Source organism: Heterocephalus glaber, unplaced genomic scaffold, assembly GCF_053883595.1.
Source record: "Heterocephalus glaber isolate CG9 unplaced genomic scaffold, H.glaber_assembly_v1.0 deba00001454, whole genome shotgun sequence".
NCBI classification, from domain to species: Eukaryota; Metazoa; Chordata; class Mammalia; order Rodentia; family Bathyergidae; genus Heterocephalus; species Heterocephalus glaber.
In genome coordinates this window covers 12,702,733-12,724,864 of record NW_028258303.1, presented here as the reverse complement: position 1 = coordinate 12,724,864, position 22,132 = coordinate 12,702,733, and the positions used below count along the sequence as shown (strand labels likewise).

At 43.3% G+C, this 22,132-nt stretch overlaps 1 protein-coding gene across 3 annotated transcripts in view; it reads right to left on the bottom strand.

The window, feature by feature from the left end:
• Positions 1-22,132, bottom strand: part of Shroom3 (shroom family member 3) — a 338,993-nt gene that overhangs the window by 189,747 nt on the left and 127,114 nt on the right. For all 3 annotated transcript variants that reach the window (XM_021261005.2, XM_021261007.2, XM_021261014.2), the window contains exon 2: positions 18,310-18,464. In XM_021261005.2, coding sequence (XP_021116664.2) covers positions 18,310-18,464 — 155 coding nt within the window. The remainder of the gene's footprint in view (positions 1-18,309; positions 18,465-22,132) is intronic.

Here is a 22,132-nt window from a genome sequence, read left to right as displayed (position 1 = left end):
GAGCTCAATCCCCAGCCCTTGAGATTATAACATTGGAATCGCTTCTCAGCCCTTTGGCTAAGATCAAGTGTAGATTATAACACTGAAAACATGCTTCTGTATGGGAAATACTGCAAAGCCACCTTTAAAAAATAAGAATAGTAGCTTTGTTATCCCCACTTTATGTTAGTGTGAGATTGTACTGCTCTCACAGGATTTTTGCTATTCTTAGTCGAGGTCTGGAGATGAGCGAGTCACCTCCCTGCAAGGTTGGGAGGGAACATCAAGAATGAACAGGCGAGCTCCGATGGGGACCCAGGAAAGGCAGGAAAGCCTGGGTGGGTAGCAGAGAGCAGTGAAGGAAGCCAAGGGCTTCATCAGGACACTGGCACAGGGCACAGAGACCAAGGTCAGCTCCAGAAGCTGAGTGTGACATGGCCAAAGCCCATCCCACAGGGACAGAGACTTCCAGGGCTGTGCGAAGCAACAAGGTTCACTCTGAAGCCCTCTGTCATTCATCAAGCATCTCCTACCCTATTTGAGAGTGAAATGACAAAATCTCACTAGAACTTCACAATGTTCCCTTACAAAACAATGAACATTCCAACATTTTAATATCTGGTATTTCAGTCACTTATAAAATTACAGAACTGGGCTGGGGATTTAGCTCAGTGGTTCCACTGCCTGCCTTGCAAGCACAAGGTCCCAAGTTCGATCCCCGCTAACAAAAATAAATAAAACAAAATAAAACTACAGAACAAACTGTGATGGGAATCAAGTGGTTGGCTTTGGTTCGGTTTGGTCCTGGGCAGGGTGGCACAGAGGATGATGAGCCTGTGCTCATGTTCCAGTAAACCCTGAAGCCCTCTGTCATGCCCCACACCCTGCCACACTGTCTCCCCATTTGTTTTTACTGGCACGTGGACTTGCTCCCATCGAGCAAGTGAGATGAGATGGCAAGGTTAATTTATTTAAGGGAATGCCAATCAGTGCTGCTGGGAAGACAAAGGGCACCAGTGTGTGCTGTCATAAAGCAAAACAAATGAGAGCCCAACCTTGGTCACCTGGAGGCCTAGAAACTCCACTGGCTTGGTTTAAAGGATCAGAGAAAACCAGCACAGCTGAACACAGCCTGCGGAAGTTCAGACCCACACCCAGCAGATGTGTCGCTCGATCAGCCTGCCTTCTCAATCATCTATTTCTCATCTGTAAAGATGAGTAATAATAGGACCTATCTCCAAGGTTGTAAACAAGATGATGAAAGTACTTAAGATCTCCAAAGCTCATATTTTTAAGAGTTTATTAGAATTAAGATCGAAGGCTAATGCACAAATCAAAACTGACTCCTGTAAGTAGCATTCTAAGTTTGATTCAAATTAATCCACTTCATCAGAACCTACTATGACTTCTATGGATGTGAATGCCCAGGGTCCAGCTCAATCACTTCATGTATATTCAATGTCAAGAGCACCTGTTCTTTGATCTCATATCCTTAAACTTAGTATATTAATCCCAAGGAATTATAATTCTAACACTACCCACATAGTCTGTGCATTCAGGGGCCAGGACAGGGATATATAAGTTGTTGCACAAAAAGAAAAGACCTCTTCCTATTGCAGGGCTGTTTTGAAAGTAGCAAAAAAGGCAGCCTTTTCTGGATGTTTTATTGGAAGATCTCCAAATTAAATTGGCAGCCAGATGAGGCCTTGTAAGCCCACAGGTTTGCAGAAAGAACAAATTCAAGATATGTTCAACAAAGCCAAATCAAACACTGTGGGTCTTCGACTCCTGAACTCGAGCTTACTTTTCTGTTTGTTAGTATCTCCTGTGTGACATGGAGTTTCTGACCTTGGTCCCTGACTTCAGACAGAGCCAGAGGCTGAGGGGTGGTGAAGGAAAGGCAGGAGGCTTTGGGGGAATCCTGCAGCATGGTCACCAGCTGCCACTCCCGGTGGCCTTTTACCAAGGGTTCCCCCAGGCTGATGCTGGTCCTCACGCCACATTAGGTCAGCACTAAAGGTATCAGATGTAAAATGCTGCAAACAGAGTGGCAAGGAGCCCATTTCTGCTTAGTGACCTGTATCAGAAGGGTCTATTTTTAGAAACTGGTGCAGGTTGCTCTGCCCTTGGAAAGAAGGCAAGCTACAAGGTATTGTTATTTCAAGAAAAGCATTTCTAGCTGGGCCAATTCAAGCACTCTGGGAGGCTGAGGCAGGAGCTTGGGCAACTTAGCAACTTAGCTAAAATAAAAAATAAAAAGGGATGGGAATGTAGCTCAGTGCAGAGGCCCTGGGTTCAGTTCCTAGTACTGAAAAAAAAATTCTGTGCATTTGGGGTTTGTTCTGACATGGTGGTGAAGAAGTTCAGAGAAGATAAGAATGACCCCCAAATTCTATCTGAACTTGAAAATTTGAATTTTGACTGCTTGTACAGCAAGACCAAGAAGAAGCATGGTACTAGAGGCCATCTTTTGAGAATTCAATGGAGCTAGTCAAATTGACACTGATCTTGTCCTTCTCTTTCTTACGTGGGCCCATGAGATCCGGGGGGGTGGGGACATCACCCAGGTGGTGGTCACTCCATGTTTCCCATGCTGCAGGCTGCAAGCATCAGTGGGGTTGGAATACCGGGGCCACTTTGTTAAAAGCATCCTCCTCCCCAGAGTGCGATTTAGGGAAAGAGTAAGGGATCTGCAGTGTTAAACAGGCACCAAAGCTGATGCTGATCCAAGTTGTCTGAAGTCCACATTGCGGAAGAACTGCCGAAGGAAGATTGGAAAGAGGAAGGATGCTTCAGAGCGAGAAGGGAGAATCATCATATAAAACATGAAAATTCTTACCTCAACCAGAGTTCAAGGATTTGACTACAAGGATATTCCTTCTGGGCTGGGGATTTAGCTCAGTGGTTTCGCCGCCTGCTGCGCAAGCGCAAGGACCTGAGTTCGATCCCCGGTACCAAAAGAATACTCCTTCTACTGTTATTTGGAGAAAAAGTAAAAACAACTTTAAGGTCTTGCCAATAAGGAAAAGTAAAATAAATTATGAAGCAATCATACAGTATGTCTATAAACTAAGCCAGAAACTAAAAATGATATAAAATTTTAGTAGAAACGTGAAAAAATGTCCATGATAATAACAAGTGAAAAAGGAAGCCTACAAAACAAAAGTAAATAAACAACATTTGTGATATGATCTCATTTTGGGTTTTTTTGTTGTTTTTTTTTTCAAGACAGGGTCTCACAATAGAGTTCAGGCTAGCCTTGAACTTTCTCTGAAGCCTAGTCTGGTCTTGTACTCAAAGTGATCCTCTTGCCTCAGCTTCCCAAGTGCTAGGATTACAGACATGTGCCATCACACCTGACTAGGTTTCATTTTTTAAAAAACTATATCCAACTCTGAAGGACTATACAAATAAGGATTTAACAAACACACAAGCTTAACTATTGCATGGTTTCTCTTATATGAGAAATCCAGAGAGTAAGTATATTAAAGAGCAAAGTGAAAGATATATAATAGGAAACAGGGAGATAAATCTTTCACAGGGGAAGAGGATCAAAAGACAGAGGGAGGGAAAAAAAGATGGAGGGAGGGAAGAGGAAAAAAGAATGAAGATGTGTTATGTACACGTACCAATTCCCCACAATGAATGTAATCATTATAAACTATAAATATGTACTAATAAAAATAAAAACTATAAAAAAAAGGATTTAAAATAAGGGGCAGAGAGTATGGTTCCATGGTAGGGCACTCGCCTAGCATGAATGAGGCCCTGGGTTCTGTCTCCATGACTGTGATAGAGAGCTTGACAGACAGACAGACAGACAGAGATAGCAACATCCCAAATGTTTAGTTTCCTCCCATCAGTGAGGAAGGAAAAGCCATGCGATTCAAGCAAAAAAGAGCTCTAGACTGTGTGGCTTCCACATTTACACATTCCCGGAGTTACCTGGCTTGGTGTTAAGGCTCCTGACTTCACTTCCTCATTCTGCACATTACTAGACCTGTGACCTACTGCTAAGTCCTGCAGCTTTCACAGGGCAGGCAGCTGCTTCTCTGAAAGGCAACTCCCAAGGCCAATTAGAGGGGCTTTGCAGGGATCTCCCACCTACCCCTCAAGGCCCCCATCCACAGCCATTCCAGGTCACCACTTCCCATTGCTTTTTTTTCCTTTACAGACCTGATTTATTTTCTACTTTTGGTTTAATTCTCACTGGCAAGAAACATAAGCCCAAATTCACCTTGAATCACGCTCTCTTACCCACATCTTTTGGCCTTTGGTGCAGTAAAATGGGCGCCAGCAGGAAAGAACCTGAGGCAGGAAGTCAAGGCCTGCAGAGCCGGTTGGGGGAGTAAGTGTGACCAGATCCCAGGACACATGCACCAAATAAGTCTCAGGACCTCTTATGTGGTCTTCTCGTGAGAACATGAGATGAGTGGCATGAATAAAAAGACAAGATGCCATTAAGTGCTCACTATGGTGCCTTCTCATGGTTGTACCCCCATGGTGTACTTTTGTTTTATGTTTTTATTTTTCCTCTCTTTTACTTGTCCCAGGTTTACTCTGCTCTCTCTTACCCCTCACTTTTAATTTTTCCTACCTCAAATAAATGTGAAACTTTGCTGGTTTTGTTTGTTTTGTTCAATTCTTTGTTCCAGACAGATAAACCTGGAAACTACCTCCAGAAGGAGACCCCAGCACCCCTAAACCCAGTAATAAGCTCACCCCTCTTAGTAATGGACAGACAGGTCCCCTTCAACAGGCATTTGGTGAGTACTGCTACCAGTACCTGCCCAAGTAATTCCTGCTGAGATTATTAATGCGAGAAGCCAGGGCCTGGTTTTAACTTTGCCACAAAGTCTATATTGTCACATTCTCCAAACCAATTAGGGATAGTTGTCTTCACCTCCCAGAAAAGAAAAGTGACAGATGGAATTGCTGGCCAAGATCTCCTGGGAAGTTACAAATCAAGTTCTTTCCAGGCAACACCAAGGTCCCAACCACTGAGTAGCACTGCCCCCCAAGGGAGAGAAGGTGGGGCAACAGGTAACCCACAAGCAACAGGTGAAGCTGAGGGCACACAGCAGGGCAGGTTCTGCCACAGGAAACTGTCCTAACTCCCAGGATCTCATTCCCAACCAAAGCTGAAGATGGGCTACCTGGCTAACTGGCTGGGTGGAGAGGTTCACAGAGGGTAGGAACGAGGCTGCTCTCATTTCACAGAAGGGAAAACTATCTTCAAATATGGTTCTTCTCTAATAAGGGATACAGGTGAAGTGTGGTCTGTTTAGAGATGAGATCACACACCATGTTACACAGGGAACAGAAACACTGAGGATGAGCCCAGCCTGCCTTCCCAGTGAGCTCTGGGTACAGAAAAATGACTAGGCCTGTTAGTCATGGCATTGCAAACAGCAACTCATAGTTACCAGTGTCACTTGGCCCAGGCTGTGGAGTAAATATAAGCTGAGAGGTGAAGTCAGGCAGCCGCAAGGCACACAGATGCTAGGGAGTACACAGCCCTGTCATTCCACGGGACTCAGTGGACACACTGTATCCAAGAACCACTCCAAGCTCTGGGGTCACCACACTGAACAAAACCTCTGTCATCAAAGAGCTTATATTCTGAGGAGAGGAAAAGAATGTGTGACTGTGTGAGAGAGAGACAGATGGAAACCGAATAAGGAGCATTGGGGGCACAGAAGTAAGAGGGCTACCATTCGAGATTGTGCAGGGCGGACTAACATTTGAGCAAATACTTTAATGAAGTAAAGGAACAAATTGAAATAGCATAATAGATAACATTTTTTATTTATTTAAATGAAAAAAAACCTTTAGTAATACGTATACAGCCACCACTGAAAAAATGATTCTCTTTCACTCTTTGCTCCTTTGAGGTATTGAGATGAAGGACCACAGGTTATGAAAATGTTCCATGAAAGGCTGTTTTAGGAGGCCAGGGCTAGTGGGCCCCCACTTATTTACAGTCAATGAATCACAGTGGTTGATTCCTAAGGATGGGGTTAAAGAAACATTCCAAGAGTCCTTTTAAGATGTTCCTCAGAACCACAGCCTTTATAAATACAGCTCAGCAACCTTCCTAGGTAAACAGTGAACATACTGACCCAGCAATGTTCCCCATACATCATTTTACACACCCCACTCGCCAAACACTGCATGGGACTCAAGATTGACAGCCTTCAAATGCACCCACACACCACAGTGCAGGCCTCTAGACTAGGCAAGGCAGCCACAAACATGTTAGTAACAGAGACAAAGTCACAAAGAGGCCAGTCTCAGAGGTACAATCTCATTAAGAACTAACCAGACTGTTCAAAGCTGGCACATGCTAAGAGACCGACAGCAACAGGACCACAAGGAGGCTGCCAGGGACAAAATACAGGCTTGAGGCAGCCACTTGAGTAAGCAGCAGTTAGGGAATAAGACCCCCATAGTACATCTCAAATATTGAAGCCATTAGTAGTAAATGAGACATAGAAACCTACAATCCTGATGGAAGGACAACAGTAAAACAGTAGGATTGTCCAGAACAGGACAAAACCTGGTTTCCCATTGAGGAATGTATAGTGGGTGGTATTTCCCAATCCTTTCCAGGAACCCTTTCCCTGCCTCTTTCCCCCAAGAGAGGTGGAACTCCACTAAAGCAACACAGAGTATGATTTGGAAGTCAGGCTCTGATGAAGGAAGGGAACGTTGCATAAGGACAGACAGGTACTGGTACCTATGGAACACAGCACATAGAATATGCTGTCAGACTGGGAAAATGTAGGGCATCCAGCCATCTTCTCCCCCAGTTTATGTCACACAGGTACCACCCAGAAGTCACACTGGCATGTCAAATAGACACAGCAGTCCATTATGTGGGGATGGCTTTTGACCCACCCCAAACTGCTGGACCAACTAACTGAGTCTAGGGAGCAATGGCATGTGCTACCAGCCCTGATGACAGACGTTCATGAGGGAGGGCTGTGACCTATGCTGTCCATTGAAAACCTCCTTCCCTGCCCATGCTCACTTAGCAATATAAAATCATTCACTTTAGAAACAACAACAAAGTTGGCCAAGCAAGGTGGCTAACATCAGTAGCCCCAGCTACTTAGGAGGCTGAGGCAGGAGGATTGTTTGAGGGTAGGAGTTGGGGGCTAGTCTGGGGAGTACAGTGAGTCCCTGTCTCTTACCCTCCCTCCCCCCCCCAAGTTGAGCTTTAAAAACCAATTCACACCTTCACACAGCAGTAATGAGAGACAGCTCATAGCAACATGAAGCTGGAGGGCCTCAAACAGCCTCCCTACTCCAAGACAGTACAGAGGCCCTGGTAATGGGATTCTGTAGGTTTTGTGCTTTCATCTCCCCCATCGGCAAGGCTCCACTCTTCTCCCCCTTCTCTTCAGCAATGCCCCTGGCTGCCCTCCCTACATCCTCCTCTACTCCGCCTATCTTTCTCCTGTCTATGTGCTCTTCCTCTTTAAAACTTGACTTACAGCTTTAACCAGTGGTTCTCAGACTCTGCCACATTTAAAATCATCCAAGGAGCTTTTACAACTTCCAGCACCAGACTCAGAGTCTCTGGAGCTGGGAATGAGGCATCCCTGGATTTTTGTTGTTTTTAAACCCCTAGGTCATTCTAATATGCAGCCAACTATAAAGAGGAGTGGCTTTAAGCCATTTTGACTCAAGAACACAGAATTTCCAGTGTTCGGGTCACATTCTAAACCAGAACTATCCCATCTACTAGTTCTGGCTGAGGCACCCACACTTAGAGTTGGGGAAGGGGATCCCCCATACCTTCTGTGTGAATTCGGAACTCAAATCTCAGATTCCAAAGGCTCACAAAGGTATTTGAGTGCAATTCCTTCGTGGTAATGCCAGTTTGGCACACATTTGTCTGAAGTAGAGCCGTATTCTCCCAGGAATGAAATCAGGTCTGTTATTATCAACCTCCTTTGCTTAGGGAAACCAACTGTAAGGCATTCTTGTGTGTGAGGCTGGGGTTCAGCACATAACCAGTGAGCATATGTAATCCTCTCAGTAAAAATAGAAGTTATCATTATATCTACAGGGGGAAAATGTCCCTCTTCTCCTTACAGTAAGGGACTCTTATTGCATACCTCTCAGGAAACTCAATAATGTGCTACATGAGTTTTCCATGGGAAGAAACAACTGGTTAGGAAATCAAATACTACCCTTCTATATGGTGACATTCAAGCCTGGAACCCCAGGGAAGCCAAAAACTGCTGTGAGTCTGGTCCCAGCAGGATTGAAATACCTCCTCAAAGTGTACAAGCAAATTCTCATGATGCCAGTGCTCTTGGAAAAGTTTCTGAAGGTCAGAGGCCTCCGCAGCTGCCTCCTTCCTCTCCTCCCCACCACTTGCTCAAGTGGAAAAAATGTCTAAAGGCTAAGTTACCACAGTTCTCAGCACTACCGACTTCCCTGGGGAGTCTGATCCCAGTCCTGAAGCAGGGTGCAAACTGTGTCCAGGGTAGGGAAAGCCCCTTGCCCAAAGGAAAAACGTAGAAGCCCAGAAGGGCACAGGAACTAAGGGTGGGAGGACAGAGACAGCACAAGGCACCATTATAGCCTCCAGGGGTGCATGTGTTGGGGAGAGGTGTCCTCAAGTCATGAGCAGCTCTCAACAGGGTCGAGAGACTCCTGTCACCAGCACTGTGGCTATCCACACAGCTCCGGGGTCTTCTGGGGCCCTGGGGATCCATACAGCTCTTCCTGCACCTCCCTGGATGCTGTGACTTACCACAAAGCAGGGGGCCCATGCTTGGAACTTATATTCCTTACTGGCATCCGCACTCAGGTGTGGTGAAGAGGCCACTCGTCAGTGACCTCTGTACATACTGTAGGTCAGAACCCTCAGCTTCAAAAACAGCTTGCGTGCCAAATGTGGTGGTGCATGCCTGTAATCTCAGCATTTGGGAGGCTGAGGCCCGAGGATGGCTGTGAGAATGAGACCAGCCTGAACTACACAGCAAGACCTCCTCTCAAAAAGCTGCGGGGGCAGGGGGCACCTTGCAATTGCCTATAAAATGGCAATTGTCTCAACTTTTATGGCCTGCTTATTTGACACCTCCATACACACACACACACGGGATCAAACTCAGGGCCATTCTACCACACGGCTCTTTCTTAAATGTATTTGTTTTTAGTCAAGGTCTTGCTAAATTGCTCACACTAGGCTGAAATTTATGATCCTCCTGCCTCAGCCTATGGAGAAACTAGGATTATAGTCATGTTATTTATATGTCACTACATCCAGCTCTTTTGACATCTTAATTTTACCAAAGGTAGCATAGTGTGCTGTCCAGAGAGTGTCTTCAAACCGCTCAGCCTGTGTCCTGCCTACCCATCAAACCTGAGTTAATTCCATCTGATGAATCCTTGGATTAAAGCTGCACCAGGAGGTACAGACCCTTGCCCAGGGGTCTCTTTCCTGCAAAGTTAGCTGTGTCCTCTGGGGCTCAGCCTCCCACCAGTGAGCTGTGACAGCTTCAGAATCGGAGCTCATAAAGTGTCTGTCAGTTTTCCGAGAATATGGCCTGTTCCTCAAAATCCTCATTCTGAAGTTGGGGTCCTTTACAAATACATTTCCTCTTAGGAAAAAGCTTATAGAGCTGGGTGTGGTGACTTACACCTCTAATCCCAGCTACTCAGGAGGCTGAGACAGAAATACTGCAAGTTTGAGGCCAGCCTAGTGGGCAAACCCTATCTTAATTTGGTAGGTGTGTGTGCACGTGAGTACACATGCAGTATCGGGGATGAAACCAGGACCTTTATACTCAGCTACAACCCCAGACTTTTAAAAAATGTTTTATTTTGGAGACAGTGTCTGGCTAAGCTGCTGAGTTGCCCAAGCTAGGCTTGAATTTTCGATCCTCCTGTCTCAGCCTCTCAGAGTTCTGGGATTATAGTCGTATGCCACTTTGTCTGAGATATATTTTTTTAAAAAAAAGGGGTAGGGATATATTCAGTGGTAGAGCAGTTGCACAGTTGCCTAGCATGCAGGAGGCCCTGATTTCAATCCCCAGGACTGAAATATATATATATATATATATATATATATATATATATATATATATTTTTTTTTTTTTTAATTAATTTCTTTTCAGGGAATAGTCAGGCCACTGGAGGGTGGCAAAACTGTGAAAGATGTGGGGAAGGTGCTTCATTCTAAGAAATTATTTTCCACTGTAACCATGAGTTGGAAAAGGAACATATCTGCCCCACCCTTTTTATTAATAGTTAATAGAGTTAATTTTGTATCCATTAAGAGGGCCTTCAAAAGCACTCTGTTCATTACAAGATACTTCTCAATTTTGGGGGGGCAATACCGGGGATCGAACTCGGGACCTTTTACTTGCAAGGCAGGCGGGGAACCACTGAGCTAAATCCCTGGCCATCAGATACTTCTTTCAAGATAAGTGACTTGCAAATCCTGGGTGTGCTGCACTTTTGCAACTCAGTGTAGAAATACAGAGTCAGGGAGGCCTGACCAAGAGGTAGCAGCCACACCATTCCATTCCAATCCTGTCACCTGCCTTGTGGAGAGAGCAACCACAGAGGGTGGTGCTGAACTAGAGATTAAAGGGGGACTTCTCAAAGAGGTAATTTTCTTATCAAATATGCAGTTTATTTTTAGTTGGTTCATGCTATAATCACCATACTAAACACTGTGCTTACATATTTCTTGTTTAAGCCTCACAGAGACTGAATGATTTGGCCAAGTGTGGTGGCACATGCCTGTAACCCGAGCATGGTGGGAGGATTATCAAAGAAAGAGACAGAGAGACAGAGAAGGGAGGGAAAGAGAAAAGAAAAGAATTTGCCCAAGATCATAGCACTAGTATCTAGTGCCATCAGACTTCAAACTCAGGCAGTCTAACTCTTTACCACCATCTTGTGAAGATTTTCACAAGGCTTTCATGAGACACGTCAGAAGCACAAAAGGAGCCGTGTGTGGTGTTGCATGCCTGTAATCTCAGCACTCAGCAGGAAGAAGCCAGAGAATCTAGAGAGTTCCAGGCTAGCCTGAACTATATAGGGAAACCCTGTATCAAAACAAACACAAAGTACAAAAGTTACCATGAAATATACCCCTCAATTTTTCTTCACCAACTACAAACAAAACCTCACTGGTGCCAAATTTAGGAGTAGGATGGCATTTGGCAAAAAGCATACCTTGATACAGAAGGCTGGGCCGTTGGATCTGCCAAGGGAAGTAGGAGAAAGAACAGAATTGAGATCAAGGATTCACTGGGTACAATACCATTCTGATGATCTGAAATCAAGGTGAAAATCTGTGTTTAGAGGGCTGAGGATTTAGCTCAATGGCACCGCGCCTGCCTTACAAGCACAAGATCCTGAGTTTAATCCCCAGTACTGAAAAAAAAAAAAATCTATGTTTAGAACCGAAGATGTAGTTCAGTGGTAGAGTACTTGTCTAGCACACTTGGAGTAATGGATTTGATCCCTAGCTCCATTTTTAAGAAGTTTTAGATGAATAGACAGCATTAACCCCAAACAGTCTGTTCTGGAGGAGAAAGGCAGCCTATTTTTCAAATTAAGTTATAGGTTATCTTCCAACAGTATGACAGTCCCTATGCTAAAGCACCTTGTACAACCCAGTGATGTTAAACCAGGAAACCCTTTCTTTTGTCCCTAGTTTCAATTGTGAAGGTCACTTGACAAGCTTTTAAACACATCTGCCCATAAAGTCTCTGTGGATTTCAGAGAGAATTTGGAGTATTGGCTCTTATTTGGACGTCTGTGTCTGCTTTCCTAATTAACATCCTTTGTATTGTCCCTACATTCCACCAAGGTTTTTCTCCAACTGGCAGATGTTTATTTTCCTTTCCGAAAGTCTTTTTTCTGCCCCACTGACTTTACCATTCATTTCTTCTCCAGCATCCACCAGCAGCTGCAGACCTTCCCTTTTCTGTCCCCAAACCTGCAGGATTCAATGGCCCTGTGCTTCCCCCGCTCTCCCTAGGGGCCAGCAGATCTGGTAAGATCTTTGACCCACAACCACTTGAGACTCTGCATTTCTCTTGTCACTGTGGCCTTTTAAGAGGGTGATTCTACTCTCGTTTTTTAGTCCCTGGCTAAGATATCCCCCAAACTTATATAAACATCAGTACTGTGATCTGCATTTTTGATATTTGTTGTTGTTGTTTTTTGGTACTGGGGATTGAACTTGGGACCTTGCGAGGCAGGCAACAGAACCACTGAGCTAAATCCCCAGCCCATTTTTGATATTTTAATGATGGCTTGAAGTACTTCAGGAGGTACTGCCTTCACCTATCAAAAAAAATTTAAAGGAGGTGGGTAGAGCCAGGATGCTGATACAGGAATTTTGGCTATACAACTGATTTATCCAGAAAATGGACTTCCACCCTCATTTGGTTTCCAAGAATCATCCTGATCTTTTAAGTATAGAGCTCACTTAGGAAGAAAGGCTAATACATGAACTATCACAGGTCATTCTGTCATGAATTACACTGAAGGAAATGAAAGCTCAGACAATGATGTGTGCCAAGTGTAAGGGTGAGACTTCTCAGGTGAGTGACAGCTCAGATTAATCCCAAGCAAAGAGGCTCATAGAAACTGGGATCCCAGAGAGGTAGGGGGAGGAATGTCCATCCATGCCTCTAGAAGCATGTTCACAATCCCTGTCACTAAGTATGTGTGAAAACTAAAGACTGGTTACTCTTCCTCAATCTCAGAGAGTTCAGCTGTAAAAATCAACACATAATAGATAAGATAGGACAAACTCAAATGGCATCTTAGAGACAAAATGTTTCCCACACCAGAAGCAGAGAGTGCAAGGCTGCCCAGTAACCTTATCGATCTCATTAGCATATCTAAAGGAAGAATGTGTCAGTCAAAAAGGGGATTTGCTGTTGACTCACAGAGAAGTAATGCAGCAGGATCGCTTGGAGTCCAGAGGGGGGAAAGGCTTGACTCCTGGAGCCCCTGAGCCCAGGAGCATCTGGTAGCCAAGTCCCTAAAAGACAGGCAGTCCATCTGGTAGTCAGATGGGTGCTGGCACACACTGGCCCCGATGGGTCAGTTCTCTTCAGTCTAAGTCTGAGATCACCACACAAACTTCTGAACATAATTGGACCATTCTTTTTCCGGTAGAGATCAATGATACTGATTTTTGGTCCTTTCAGGATAGTTTTCCCACTTGTCCTTTTCAAGATGAGTTAATGCACTGGCACTCTGGATTATAACCTTCAGTTTCCTGTGAGTTTTGATAATGTGATCTGACACTCCTAAACTCTATGAGTTCTGGGACAGTCATGACCTCTAAACTGGGTAGCACTTAAATGGTGGTGAATTCGCCACAGGAATAAAGTGGACTTTGGACAATCAGGCAGCCAACACACCTGGTAACATGGGAATACTCCTGCATATCACCACATGCCTCTCTCTAAACCAGTCCAGATAATGATGAAATACTGCACATCTATGCACTTACACTTTATTCATTAAAATCCTTATAATGCTCTTTCGAGGCAGGATTATTTCTATTTTAAAAAATGAAGAAATTGAGGTCTAGAGAGGTCCAAGTTCATATAATTTGCAAATGACAAAACCAGATTTCAACTACAGGAGCATATTTCCAAGAAGCCTGCTAGAGGAAGTAATTCAAATCTCATGCATTCACCAGCTACACAGCCCATCTAGAAAGCAGCATGACTACTCTTCAGAGCAGCAAACAGGGGACCTTGCCAGAATTAATCCATCATCAAGGATGGTCAGGACACATCAGGAATATGCATTCCACCAGCTGGCTTCAACAGATAAAGGCCAGTGCTCTCAAATAGGGTCTGGGTTCCAGTGCCAAGGTGAGTTCAATTAAACTGAAGGAAATGAAAGCTCAGACAATGATTGATGTATGCCAAGTATAAAGGTGAGACTTCTCAGGCAAGTGACAGCTCAGATAAATCCCAAGCAAAGAGGCTTCTACTGGGATCCTGGAGAGGTGAGGGGAGGAATATCCGTCCTTGCCTCTAGAAGCAATACCCTCAATACTCTTCTGGACTCGAGGAACAGGCCTAAGAGTTCTGAGCCTCTCTACCCATCTGTTTGAAAACTCAGCCCCTATGTTTGAAATGCTTGCTTTACTCAAATCTTGGCCTAGAGGAATAGGCCTATATGTATATCTGTCCAGTAACAATATAAATAAATAATGCCAGAAGATTTCTTGCTACTATGGAGAGCATTGGCGCCCAACCTTCTGGCTTTCCTGGGCTGCATTGAGTGAAGAGGAACTGTCTTGGGCCATATATAAAATATATAATATAGTTAATATATATAGGGAACAAAATTTCCTTTTTAAAATGTATTTCAACTTGGTAAATTATTTTATAAAATCACAAGCAAGCCCAAGTTTAATGATCACTTACATGTTTATCTGCTTAATAACAATCATCCTTGTCTTTACAGGCACACACATACATAGGTGGGTTGAAATACTACCACTGGGAATAACTGCATTTGCTCTCCAAGTCACACATGTGCATGAAATGTGGGTTTCAATCACACAGCCTGCATGTGATGGGTGCAGGAGCCAGAGTTAGCCCTGTACCTCTCTGGTCTCAGCAAGGAGTTCCGTTGTCACTTGCACAGTCTGTGTGAGAGCACTATGAAAATGAGTCACGAAAACTTTGCTAAAAATGACATCGTAATGTTAAAAGTATACCATTTTGTGGGGCCACATTGCTAGCTGTCCACAGTCACATGTTGCCATAGACTGCAGGCCACAGGTTGGATGTGCCTGGTATAGAGTATTACATTTAATCTGTCCAATAACCTTGTAGGGAGGTTGGACTTTCCCCTAATCTTTTTGTTTGTTTGTTTTTGTTTTGTTTTTATTTTTCCAGTACCAGGGACCAAACTCAGGACCTTGTGCTTGCAAGGCAGGCGCAGTGCCACTGAGCTAAATCCCTAGCCCTTTCCCCAACCCTTATTGAAGCATAAGTGACAAATAACCATTGTCCAGAGCCAGTGAGACAGTATCTGAGCTCAGAGGTAGAAGGTGCATTTAGCATATGCCAGACCCTAGACTTGATGCTTGCAACTCCTCCCCTTAAATTGTGTATATTCAGAATGGATAATGGCAGGACTTGATATATGTATATATCGTGTAATGATTACCATAATCAAATTAATCACCACACAGTTACACTTGTCTGTGTGTATTTGTAGACACTGAAGATCTACTCTCAAAGAAGGTTCCAAGTATATAACACAGTATTATTAACAGTATTATCAACTGTAGTCACTAGACTATGCATTTGACCCCTAGAACTTACTCACAACTAACAGTTTATATCCTTTGACCAGCCTGTCTCCATTTCTCCCATGCCCATCCCCTGGCAACCATGCATTCCACTCCCACTTTCAAATATGACTGATTAGAGGATTTGTCTTTTGTGCTTCAACATAATGTTCTTCTATTTCATCCATGTTGTCAGATGGTATAATCTCCTTCCCTTTCATGGGTAACAGTATTCTGGTATGTGAGTATATACAATGTATATACAATACAGTACTAGTATATAATACAAATATTCAATATATTATATGCCACATATTATATACAATAGTGTACATAGTATATTAGTATATGTATATATGCATGTTAAATAATGATATATGTACACATACTATCTCTTGTATATAGTTCTACAATACATAATATTCTATATTATGTATACATATCTATGTATACATATATACCATACACATTTACTTTACCTACTCATTATTTGATGGATACTTAGGTTGTTTCCTTATCTTGGCATAAAGTATTTTAATCCTCACTTAAAGATGAAGAAACTGAATATTCAGTGAGGTTAAGGAATTGTCCCAGGGGCCACAGCTGGGAGACTGTAGCCCCGAAATGCAGACCCCGGGCTGATCTGACTCTGGAGACTTTGCACGGAGCCTCTACACCACTGACAGCCAGAGAAGCAGGACAAGACAAGACAAGCACACTGAGGAGAGAATAGCCACAGCCTGGGGATGTAGTGGATCACACCCTTGGCTTTGGCTCTTTGGTTAGGAGGAGTTGCTGTTCCCTGAATCAGGGCTCATAATGAACACAGCAGTGAAGGGTGCCATGAGCAACCATCTGTGGTGTAAGGAGAGACCCACTTGCCTTCCACAGCTTGAAAATTGGGCACAATCCATCTGAAATGAACAGACATTTCTCAGACAAAGAAGTAAAAGCAGCAAATAAGCATATGAAAAAATGTTCAACATCACTGGTCATTCGAGAGATGCAGATGAAAACAACACTGGGATTCCATCTCACTCCAGAAAGAATGGCTGCTATCAAAAAGTCAACCAATAACAAATGCTGGTGGGGCTGTGGGGAAAGAGAAACCCTGCTCCACTGCTGGTGGGAGTGTAGACTGGTGCAACCACTGTGGCAATCAATATGGAGATATCTCAAAGAACTAGGATTAGAGGCCCCATTTGACCCAGCTATTCCCCTGCTGGGTATCTTCCCAAAAGAATTTTAAAAAATCATACCACAGCGATATATGTGCACCCATGTTTATCGTGGCACAATTTGTAATAGCTAAAACTTGGAAACAGCCCAAGTGTCCATCAACTGGAGACTGGATAAAGATTTTTTTTTAATAAAATGGAGTACTACTCAGCCATAAAGAATGAGAAACTAGAATCATTTATAGCTAAATGGATGCACATTGAGGCCATACTCTTTTTTTTTTTTTTTTTTTGGTAACAGGGCTCGAACTCAGGTCCTTGTGGTTGCGCAGCAGGCGGCAAAACCACTGAACTAAATCCCCGGCCCTTTTTTTTTTTTTGGTACCAGGGATTGAAGTCAGGTCCTTGCACTTGTGCACCAGGCAGTGAAACCACTGAGCTAAATCCCTGGCCCTGAGACCATACTCTTAAGTGAAAAAATAGAACAGACATGTACATACCGAATAGTTTCTCTGGTGTGAGAAACTGAAAATGTAAATAATCAAAATGTATAATAGATAATGTGAAACAGAAAGAAAAGGTCTAAAGGGGAGGAAGAAGTGGGAGGAGTAGGGGAAAGGAAAGAAAGGAAAGGAAAAAATACGAGAAAAGGAAAAAATAGAAACAAAGTCTTTGTAAATAGGGAGAGATGAAGGGGGTGAAGGGATGGCAGGGGAATAGGGAAAAATTAGAACCAAGATATAACATGTAAAGGTACAAATTCCCAATGATAAATGTCATCATAATGTACACCGAAAATGTACTGATAAACTTAATGAAAAAAAAAAGAAAATGGGGCACAATCGATAGCTCATAAGGTTCCAGTCAACCAGAACATCCCCAAATGCCGTAACATCAGTTGCCATGTGAGGCAGATGAAACCTGATTGATGCAGAAATAGCCAAAATGTGTGGGCCAGGGGCTTAGTAGGTCAAGGCAGTGACACTCAGTGGCACAATGGAGCAGGACCAGGTAATCTGGACTGTCCTACTTTTCCATTTAACATCTCTGCTCCCTGCAACAACTTACTTAACCTCTCAGGGACAGTGGAGCTAGTGACAGCTATCTCCAGGGGTTCTTGTGTAGATCACATGAATTAACATATGTGAAAGTCTTTAGACAGTGCTTGCTTTGTAATAATAAAAATGTACAAAAAGGTTGATTCCATTCCCTTTTCCATACAGAATCTCTTCCACCAAGGACTGGTTCAGAGGAGTGCAACACTTGTTACTTTAAGACGTTAAAACCCATCACAACCAAGCTTTTGCCAACAGAGGAGTTACCACCATTGAAACCAGAAGATAAAAGAGGAATCCGCCTGTTTTGAACTCTGTGGATTAGCAATGGCTAATAGAATAGCACCTAAATCTCTATAGCAATCACTTCTCTAGTCCAAGGAGACACAGTGTCTTAGAGCTGACCACATTTGGAAGGCAGCTGTCCTAACCACTATACCACCAATGCCTCTGCTGACCACATTTGGGATGAGTGTCACTTCCCATCACCCAGAAGGTTGGGAGGTAATCTGAGGCCACTCTGTGACAAGCCAATGCCTTCTAGGAAAAGGAGTGCTTCCAAAGATGGGCATACAGTGTCTGCCATGTCTTCTCACCCCATTTCTTCCTCACATGAAACAAGTGGGCACAAAGAAGAGAAAGAAGAAAAGGCACAGGACACCCCACCACCACCACATGCATGTCTGAAGTTAAGCTGCCAACCCTGCACTCTTTCCCCCAGGTTAGACAGGGCAGAAAGGCAAGTGAAGTGACCAGAGGAGCAGCATGGAGGCGGAACACCTACCTGCGCACCACCAGCCTGAGCGTCTTATAGGATCCTTTCACCAGGGAGACGGCCTCCCTCCGGGAGCTGCTCAGTGCCACCTCGTTGATGTGTACAACCTCGTCCCCAGCTCGCAGTTTGGAGCTCACCAAGTCGGCCTTGCCCCCTTCTTCAATCTGTGTAGAGAGAACCACAAATGAGCTTCCACCTTGCCTGGGGTCACTCGGCTGGCTGTCCTGAGCCCTGCCTGGACTCCTGCAGAGCCTGCCAGACAGGCTGTGGTCACACCCCTTGCACCCTGCCAGAGGGCAAGGGAGAAGGTAGGGTTGGGATCCTGTCTCCCATAGCTGCTAGTAACCAGCACCCAGATGCCCAAAACAGGCACCTGGGCACACTAGATGAATGGGCAAATGGATGCAGCTTCCATCCAGGGGCCACTTCACCACCATTTATTCTCCAGTTCCTGAAGTCTACTTGGAGCAACTCTATTATTAATTTAGAAGTTGAGTTCTGTTTATCTCACCTTTTGGTTTAAAAATATAATTCACTGGAGAAGTAAAATGATATAGATGTGGGCTATTATTCAGCACTAAAAAGAAATGAGCTACTCAACCATTAAAAGAACATTAGATGCCTTTTCCTAAATAAAAAGTACCCTATGACATTGTGTGTGACATAAAACTATGGAGACAAAAGATCCACATTTATAAGAGGTGAAGGAAAATGGACGGAATGAGTAAGTAGAGTACAGAGGATTTTTAAGTAAATGTATCTATTGTACATGATACTATATGGTGGGTAAATTGGGCACATGTCATTTGTTCATCTGTCAAAATCTACAGATCGTACAATGCTGAGTGAACCCTAATGTAAACTATAGACTTTGGGTGATAATGACCTATCCATGTTGCCTTTATAGCAAATGTACCACTCTGGGAAGGGATGTCGATGGTAGGGGAGGCTTGTATAGGTAGGGAAGGAGGCACATCTCTGTGTCTTCTGCTTAATTTTACTGTGAGCCTAAAACTGCTTTCAAAAATGATCAAAGTATGTGTAATGGTTTATATCTAGATGTTCCCCCAAAGCCTCATGCACTCATAGGTGGAGCTTTTCAGAGGTGGCTGGATCATGGGTGTGTGATACTGGATTATGGGTGTGATAACTGGATTAGTCCACTGATTGGTTCTTGTTGTGGATAATGGGGAGGCCCACCCTGGGTGTGAATGGCACCAACCAATAGGCTTATACTGAATAAAAAGGGAAAGGAAGGTTTATTGCTAGCTGCTTGTTGCCTGTTATGCCATAGACTGTTTCTCCTCTGCCATGCTGCTCTGCCTTGGAGCCAGCCAACTATGGACTGAAACCTCTCCAAACTGTGAGCTAAAGTAAACCTTTCCACCTTTAACTTGTGGTTGTCAGGTATTTTACCCCAGCACTGAGAAAGTAACTAAGACAGTAAGTTATGTGCAAGTACAAATTTGCCAAAATGAAATCCATTAATCTGCATAACTAATATGCACTAATAAAAAAGATGTGAAAAAAGAAGCTACAGATTTTTTTGAAAGTCTGTATTAAAATTATAATTCATTCAACAAAGATATGAAACATCTGCATTACTCCAGAAACTGTTCTACTGCTTGGGCTCTAATAGTGGACAAAACAGAAGGAAAAAAAACCCTTGTTCTTCTGGTGCATATAGTGACAGGAGGAAGAAGGGAAGCAAACAAGAAATATAACAAGTGAGTGAAGTAGCATGGTAATTAACCATGTGCTTTGGAAACAAATAGAGGAAAACACTGCTAACTCAGCAGCCATATGCCCATGGCTCCCCATGGGATGTCAACAATGATGAAAGGGAAGAAATGGAGCAAATAAAAACAACCAAAAAAGAGTAAACAAAACCTGACCTACAAGGAGTGATCAAAATAGATCTTCTGAGCTAAATCCCTGGCCTGAGTGATCAAAATATACAGTAAATGTTTAAATTTTTAAAAGGACATTTATTACAGTAAAATACACATTGCCATTAATCCCACTCAAAATAACTCCCTTCGCTTCAAACAAACTTATACTATCATCGCACTTTCTGAAGCAGTTCTTGAAGTTCACTTTCATGATCTTTACAAGGTGTAATTAAATGTAAAAAAATTAAGATGTGTTATGTACGTATACCAACATGTACTATAAACATGTACTAATAAAAATAAAAATTTTAAAAAACAAGTTGTGATTTAAAATACAGTGAATGCTGCTGCCAAGTGCCATCCAACAGAAAGGCAGGCTAGTGAAAAATTACTATGTATCCTCATCCACCTTATTCACTGGATCTGGCACCATGCACCTTCTGGCTCTTCCCCAAAGTCAAAATGACCATGAAAGGGAAATGTTTTGAATGGATTCAGGACATCAGGGCAGCTATGAGAGTGTAAGTAAAGACACTCACAAAAAAGGACTTCCAGAAAGAAGTTTAGAAAGTGGCAAGGATAATGGGGAACTGCATTGGAAGCAAGGGGGAATATTGTGAAGGGAATTACTGGTAATGTGTCTCTTACTATAACATGCAAGTTTTTAAAAAATTTAAACATTCACTGTATTGTTTGATCACACCATGTATATTCTCTTTTCCAAAATTACTCTCCAGAGCTGCCACATGTTCAAAAATCTTCAACAGATCTTAAAATATATGAAACAGATCAAAAAATATATATTTTAGAACATATTAAAATAGTCTAAATTTGTAAATTTGGCTGTTGCTTCCCTTTTAACAATCAAAGTAATTTAAGCTAAAAGTAATATTCTAATTTCTTAGAAAAAAAAATATATATATATAAATTTCTTACCAAGGATGGGAATAATACACAAAGTTCATAAGGCCAAAAGGGAACAGAGTGTTACCCCTGCTTCATCCATTTTACTCTCTGAAAGTTAACAACTGGTTGTAGCTCATTAATGAATTTCTTTTTCTTTTTCCTTTTCACAAAAATGACAGCACACTTTACATACCTGCTCAAAAGTCTCTTTGGCAGTAGACAGAGAGGCATCACAGTAAGGCGGTTAAGAGTTGGGGAAGTCACACAGATACACAAAGCAAGAGGATGGTATTTACCCTTCCTGAGCCCCAGGCTGCTCCTCCATTAAGTGGGATTAAGGAGCCCTCCGCCCGCAGAGCTGCCGCAGCAGTGAGGACAGCAGCCCAAAGAAGTGCAACAAGCAGTTCCTGGCTCTTTGTAAAACCTCCAAAGTGACAGCCATCGTTTTCATACGTTACATATCATGAAGACACTGCCATTCATAAAATCTCCTAAACACCTCAGTTACTTGCTATATAATATTTACAGTGTAAATGTAACTGGGTGGATGCAAGCATCCTGGGGAGAGGTGGTTTTCTCCTGCTTTCTGCCCATTTTCATCCAGGCCTGCTTCCCAGGCAATCTTCTGCAAATTCGTGGCCACCCTCACACGCTGAGTACTTCAGGCGTTCACCTCGGCGACTCTGCTTTCCTTTACCCGGGCCTCCACCACCACCATCACCATCACCACCACCACCATCACTACCATCACCATCACCACCACTAGCTACCAGCAAGACCTGCAAGACACGTAATGGTCAGTAGTGAGCGCTCTGGAGTCACGCTGCATGGCCCTCTTGCTTACTGTGTAGCTGTGCGGCTTTGAGCAGATTAATCTTGCTGTGCCTCAGTTTCTGCTTCTATAAAATGTACTTACCAATACATTGTGAGGATCAAATGAGTTGTACAAGTGAAGTGGTTTAACAGTACCTGGCACCAATCATATTCTAATTGTGTCATTTTATTGCCAGACTAGTTTGGTTTGGGCCTATGTT